The sequence below is a fragment of the Pipistrellus hanaki genome (genome assembly GCF_964339955.1).
Source record: "Pipistrellus hanaki genome assembly, chromosome: 3".
Lineage (NCBI taxonomy): Eukaryota > Metazoa > Chordata > Mammalia > Chiroptera > Vespertilionidae > Pipistrellus > Pipistrellus hanaki.
In genome coordinates this window covers 127,457,776-127,464,637 of record NC_140505.1, presented here as the reverse complement: position 1 = coordinate 127,464,637, position 6,862 = coordinate 127,457,776, and the positions used below count along the sequence as shown (strand labels likewise).

General features: G+C 50.7%; 1 protein-coding gene and 1 long non-coding RNA gene across 4 annotated transcripts in view; one reads left to right on the top strand and one right to left on the bottom strand.

Annotated features, from left to right (window-relative positions):
- The first annotated feature begins 4,830 nt into the window (after positions 1–4,830).
- Positions 4,831–6,862, top strand: part of TRHDE (thyrotropin releasing hormone degrading enzyme) — a 363,581-nt gene continuing 361,549 nt past the window's right edge. For all 3 annotated transcript variants that reach the window (XM_084878863.1, XM_084878865.1, XM_084878864.1), the window contains exon 1: positions 4,831–5,749. In XM_084878863.1, coding sequence (XP_084734989.1) covers positions 4,836–5,749 — 914 coding nt within the window. In that variant the 5' untranslated portion in view covers positions 4,831–4,835. The remainder of the gene's footprint in view (positions 5,750–6,862) is intronic.
- LOC311620005 lies at positions 5,594–6,289 on the bottom strand. The gene is made up of 3 exons (XR_014794621.1): positions 6,224–6,289; positions 5,959–6,086; positions 5,594–5,732 (listed from the first exon to the last, which is right to left on the bottom strand). It is a non-coding gene; the product is annotated as an uncharacterized lncRNA (long non-coding RNA).

Sequence of the window (6,862 nt, the reverse complement as noted above, 5' to 3'; positions counted from 1 at the left end):
AGTCGCACTGTCTTAATGCTGGCTAATTTTAAACAGTTGTCCTCTTTCCATCCTTAAGATCTTGAGGAATGTTCTAGAATATCCTATCTAGAAGGGTATTTCTCATCTGAAGCTCATCAACAATGTTGACAGATGCTGTGGTCAAATGGTATGACATTTTGAAGTTATGCAATATACAAACATAAGTAAGGTCTGCAATGATATGAGTTCCTTAAAGGAAAAAAGCAGTGCAAGTGTGAGCAACCAAAGGGTAAAGACTCTGAAGCCAGCTCATTCACTGAAGGTAGTTCAAGTAAAATTACATCCAATGATCACAATCTTACATTTCAAACTGCTGTTTTACTATTGCCACATAGCGGTGGCAGCACAACCTTAGCTGGTAAACCGAGACTCCGCCATTCAGCCATTCTCAGCATTGGTCTCCAATGGTGTGAGGTCTTCAGGAACATATCCTTCCCTAAAAGATATCAGTCCTGTCCTCGCCGCCTCAGTAGCAGGGGTTGTTTTCCCCATATGCTTTTTCCAGAACAGCATATTTTTAGAAAGTCTCTTCACACAAGAAACTTCGCTTTTAATTACTTTGTTTGCTTCTCAATGAAGAAGATTAATTAAAAATCCCTTGAGGGCATAATGAGACTAGTGTATAAGAGTTGGAATTTCTTTCAAAAAGTTTGAGGACTGGAAGAGACTTCTGAGGATTCCTCAACTAACTCCTATGATACAGTTTCTACATTAACACACCATGAAACGGAATCTAAGTAACCAGGTTAGGATATTGTAGGGGAGTGAGGGCAGATGGGACTTAGTTCTTTCTCCTGAGCCAAGAGGCCTCTGATACAGAGCACTCATTGCACTTGAAGGGGCTGAGTATACAAGGACACTTAAGTGTGCCTCTACATACAAACCAGCGTGAAAAGGAAAAAAAAAAGAAAAAAAAAGAAGCAGTCCAAGTGTGAGCAATTAAAGGGTAAAGACTTCGAAGCCATGAAAAGCATCCATTACAAGGATACACACGCACATGTATATAAGTGTATAATCGTATAAAGTTATAAAATTATTCACTCTTCTTCCATTTAATAATTATTCACTCACTGAAGGTAGTTAGTTTATTTTGATTATTTACTGGGCCCAAGTGTAGATTTAATTCAAATCACTTCTGTTTGGCCTCATGCATATTAAGCACTCAAACTATTTTAACTTTTACAAACCCCTAAAATCATACATGACTATAAAATGGCTTTAAAAACATTGATTAGCTTAAGGAAATAATCATAAAATTCTCCCCAATAAATGTGTTTCTGAGAGAAGCATCAGTCCACTACAGGGCTCTAGTGTTGGCAAAGTCAAAAACTATCTCAAATTCAGTGACCCACAACCCTGAAGGCAACTTCTTCCGAGGAGCATTAGTGAATCATTGCTTTAATATTTTTGTTAGGTACACAATCTGAAATTTTTTTCTTTGTTAGAGTGTAGAATGGGCATTCTCTAGAAAATATGATTTTACCAAAGTGCTTGCTTCTCAAGGGAAGGGTGTTATATACTTCCAGAAATTAAAAAAAAAAAGAAAAGAAAAGAAAAGAAAACTCACTGGGATCCTTTTGTTTAACATCAACTTGAGAGAAAAAAAATATTTATGCACTTGACTTTGATATTAAGTTCACTGGATACAGATGCAGTTTAGGGGAATCCATGTTTTAATAAGTTGTGTCCACTTTGTGCTAATAAGCTTGTGTCCACTCTACTTGGATCTCAAAGATAATACATCCCCTAATGTAATCACAATCAGTAGAAACTTTACTAATTGGGAAATATAGTCTTTAATTCAGAAATACTTGAGAACTGCATTTAATAATTTCAAAAGCATATAAGCTCATTGATAAAAACCAGGAAGACCACAAAAAGTCTTTGAATATTTTCTTGATTAAAAGCATTTTAGAGAAAGGTCTTAAATATTGCTTATGGGTAAGCTCTTCATTTAAACCGTGGTTCTCAGACTTCTGGGGGTGGTCCCAGATTCCCATAATAATCCAAATGAACTGAATCCTTGGACTGCAGGTCAATAATCCTGAACTGCCAGACTCATACCCTGAGCTCAGAGAAGTCTGGTAACCTGCTAAGAGTCACACAGCGCTTTATGCCTGCCTGTAATGTATTTCCTGATTCTGTAAAGAAAAGCAACAACAAAACTAGTGAACCCCAACTCCTCAACTCTTAAAATGCACACAACCAGATACATATGGACAAGAGCAAAGAGATTTAAAAACAGAACAGAAAAAAGTAAGTTGAACAGAATGTGGCATTTCCCTTGGTCTGTTGCTAACGGCCCACATACAGCATGCTTTTAAAAAAACCCCACCCTGGCACTTCCTTTCATCATCATTTAAAAATGCTTCAAATGGACATTGAGAATGGATGGCAATGGGGCTGTGTCCCACCTGGGGATAAATGGAAATGAGCTGTATGGATCAGGGCTACGTTTTCAGTGGTTGTCCTGCTAAAGGTGATGTGTATTTGATCTCTTCTTTCTGGTCATGCTTTAAAGACAAACACAATGTTTTAATTAAGTATTTTCAGGACTCCAAAGCAAGTAACATTAAACATACCTTTTTGTAAAAAAAAAAAAAAAAAAGATGTGATTTTTAAAATCCCTTCAGGATTTGAAGATATGAAGAAATATAAAAAGAATTACTTCTTTCACTTTTTCTTCTCTCTCTCTCTCTCTCTCTCTCTCTCTCTCTCTCTCTCTCTTTCTCTCTCTCTCGCCCATCACACTTTGTTTTATTAAAAAACAAAACAAAACAAAAAACAGAGACTCCTGCCACTTAGTTGTTACCATTGGGATGGCTCTTTTCTGAATATTGTTCCAATTAAGTTTCTTTACACAAATTCTAAGGATTGGATAACCCACATACTCATGTACACTCTACATGTAATTTAAAACTTCTCTACACTTAGACAAGGGTCCATATCCAGCCAATGGTCTAGGGACCTGTTTGATGCTCCTGTTGCCAATAAACTCATTCTATAGTAACTATTTGAACAATTTTCATGACAACACCAAAAACAGCAAAAAAGTAACTGTGGCTAGTTGAAGTGAAAAACTGACCAATCATACAATATATATGTTCACTGTTCCAGTCAGTCTAAATAGGGCTCCTCTTCCCAGTTTTTCTCAGCCTCAAGTTTTTAGTCCTGAATGTTACAATTAAGGCATTGTATTTTAATCATGCCCCCAATCTAAAAATATAAATTATCCGTGTATGTGTGTGTGTGTGTGTGTGTGTGTGTGTGTATCTTTTCTTTAGCCTTTATTTCTGGAGGATTCTAACAGTTCATCGCTAATCCTTCTTTTAATACTGCACACCTGGACACATCACACTGCATAATACACGCAGTTGGGCTTTGGAGAATTTATTTGACTTTACATACAATCCTCCCAATCCTCAGGCGGGCTAAGATGTGAAATCTGAAGCCGCCAAGTCTCCCCAGCAGGGTCTGCCTTTGCTCTCCGTGTTAATAGCCTAAGGCTTCCAGGATTCCTCCGGGGAGACGCGGCGAGGCTGAGCCAGGAAGAGGGGTGACTGCGGGGCTTGTTGCGCTGAAGATTTACAATGTACTTCTTGCGGGCGGCTCAGCAACCCCCTCTGTGGCTGTGGGTGTCTAGTGTGACAGAGAGGAGAAAAGCTCTCTAATCTCCCAGTGCCTGCCTCAGCCTCACCGCCGCTCCCCTCCCTCCCGCCTCTCCTGCCTCCTCGCGCTCCCTCGCTCTCTCCTTTGCCTTTTTCTCCGGGAGTTTCAGTCCCTGAATGCAGCCCGAGTAGCCTGGGGGATTCAGACCCGGAGCCTGTGCACACGCACACACACACACGGGCACACACATGCACACGCACTACACACACACACACACACACACACACACACACACACACACTCGGGCTCTCCCCACGGGGATAACGAGGACACCCAGGGCGTCATCTACCTGAAGGGGATGGCCCGGCCGGGCACTTCTTGCTCACTTGTGTCCTCCGGTGCTCGGAGCAACATCGCAAAGAGGGAGGCTCGCTGTCCGGTCTGCACCCTCTCGCCGCTGGCCACCGCCGCCGCTTAAAGTGTCCGGGGAGAGGAGAAAAGGCTCTTCCAGGACAGATTCCCGGCGCAGCTCGGCGGCCCTGGGACTGCACCCGCTGCTTCACCCCAGTCGCTCGCTTCCTCCCCGGCCATCCTCTCCTTCCCGGCTGCGGGGTGCATGGCTCGGGCGCCTAGTCTTCTTCTGCTGCCGCTGCTGCTGCTGCTGCTGCCGCCGCCGCCTCTGCTGCTGCGAGCACAGCCCACCCCGAGGACGGAGCGCCGCCGCCGGAGCGGGGAGAGAAAGCGGAAGCCCTAACTTCCCTCTCCGCGGCTCGCGGTCCTCTCCAGCCACAAGGACCCGCAGGAAGGCGCCGAGGAACAGGGCGATCGCTCGGCGCAGGGGCGGGCCGGCCGGGAGCCGGGGGCGCTCAGGGGCGGGGGCGCCCCGCGCTCCCGGAGAAGTAGCGGCGCCTCGGGACGGAGAGACGCTTTCCAAGTTGGGCGCGTCCCAGAGCTCGCCACCCCGCGCCCCGGCCCCGGTGCCCGGGGAGAGAGGCGGGGCTGTGATGGGGGGCGCGGAGGGTGCTGTCGCCTGCGGCTAGAGTCCGTCTTCAAAGCGCCCGGGCCCGCAGCCTCCCCAGGGTCCCGCCGGCGACGCGCCCTCCAGCCGCCTGCGCCCGCTCTCTGATGCCCGCGCCGCCGGCGCTGGCCCGGGCGGCCCCGCGGGGGGTGCCGGAGGGGGCGGGGGCGGGGGAGGAGGCGGTGTGATGGCCCTGGACGGCGAGCGGGGGGAGCAAGAGGAGGAGAAGAAAAAGAAGAAGAAGAAAAAGAAGAGGAAGAAGAAGAAGGAGGAGGAGGAAGAGGAGGAGGGGGCCGAGAAGAGCCGCTCACCCTTCGCGGCGGCCGCTATGGGGGAGAACGACGCGGCGCTCCGGCCCGGCGGCAGGGGGCTCTCGGACCCGTGGGCGGACTCGGTGGGGGTGCGACCCCGCACCACCGAGCGCCACATCACGGTGCACAAGCGGCTCGTGCTGGCCTTCGCCGTGTCCATCGTGGCGCTGCTGGCGGTCACGATGCTCGCGGTGCTGCTCAGCCTGCGCTTCGACGGGTGCGGGGCCAGCGCGGACGGCGGCCCCGCCGGCTTCCCGCCGCGCGGCGGGGGCAACGGGAGCCTCCCGGGCTCTGCCCGGCGCACCCCCGCGGCCGGCGGGGACTCCTCGCCCGCCTCCCGGGAGACCACCCCGGGGACCCCGTCCGCCCAGCCGCCGGCGCCGTCGGAGGAGGAGCAGGAGGAGCCGGGGCAGCCCTGGACGCAGCTGCGCCTGTCCGGCCACCTCAAGCCGCTGCACTACAACCTGATGCTCACCGCCTTCATGGAGAACTTCACCTTCGCCGGCGAGGTCAACGTGGAGATCGCGTGCCGGAACGCCACCCGCTACGTGGTGCTGCACGCCTCCCGCGTGGCCGTGGAGAGGGTGCAGGTGGCCGAGGACCGCGCGGCCGGGGCCGTGCCGGTGGCCGGCTTCTTCCTCTACCCGCAGACCCAGGTGCTGGTGGTGGTGCTCAACCGGAGCCTGGACGCGCAGAGGAACTACAACCTGAAGATCATCTACAGCGCCCTGATCGAGAACGAGCTGCTGGGCTTCTTCCGCAGCTCCTACGTGCTGCACGGGGAGCGAAGGTAGGAGGGAGGCGGCGCCGCCCCCGCCCCACCCCGCCCCGCCGGGCCGCTCTGCGACCCCCCGGACCCCCCCACTAGCGTCCCATACCTGGGAAGGGGAGCGAAGGGTGGGGGAGAGAAGGCAGGGTGGGGTAGGCTGATCCCCCAGAACCCTCGGGGTCCCCCAGATGCCACCGGAGCTCTCCCTGTGGCCAGCTCCACAAACTCACCAGTGGGGGAACCAGGAATGCTAAGCCCCCCTCTAGTCTGGATCTCCCTCCCCAGCCAGCCAGCGCTCAGCTATTTTTTTTTTAAGAGTAGTGTGTAATCTGAACGATGCCAGGGTAATGTCAAAAGTCTGCCAAGTTACCGTCGAGGAAATATAAGTTAGCGACTCAAGGCCAGGGCAGCTGCTCATGGGGGGTGGGAGGTGGGGGAGATGTCAGCGCAGGAGAGGGCAGGGAAAATCCGCTTCCGTACCCCCCAAATGCCCACCTCGCCTATCTGGCAGGCACAGAGCAGAGAATGGGTTTGAGCTGCACAAAGTTTTCCAAAACTGGCAGTTGAGATTTAGAGTGGTTATAAAGAGCAAGCCCGGGACAGACTGAAGGGGCGGGGCCGGTGAGGAGGTCCATGAGGTGCCTCCAGCTCCAGCCTAAGGCAGTGGCTGCAGGTGTCTGTTCTGGAGTTTCTGACTCCTTTGGTGAAAGGAGGGAAAGCTAGGGGTCAGTCTCAAATGCCTTGCTAGCCAGTGCCTTGATGATATTTAGATTTGGGCAGTAATCTGTTTTTTGTTTGTTTGTTTGTTTTTTGTTTTGTGTGTGTGTGTGTGTGTGTGTGTGCGTGTGCATGTGTGTGTATTTTGAGAGTCTGTGGGTCTTTTCACCCACCTGTTAGAGCTCAGACTTGGGAGCCCAACAGAACGGGGTTCACATCCCAGCTGCAGACCTGAACAAGTAGATAAACCTGAGTCACCAACCCCTGACTACCTCCAGAGCTTACTGCGTGATGGATAACAGATGGGGAAATGAAGGCACAGAGAACTCACGTAACTTGTCCCATAGCCCACAAAGCAGGGCAGTGTGGCTCCAGGGACCAATATTTTTATTTTTAATTTGGGGATGATGATAATGA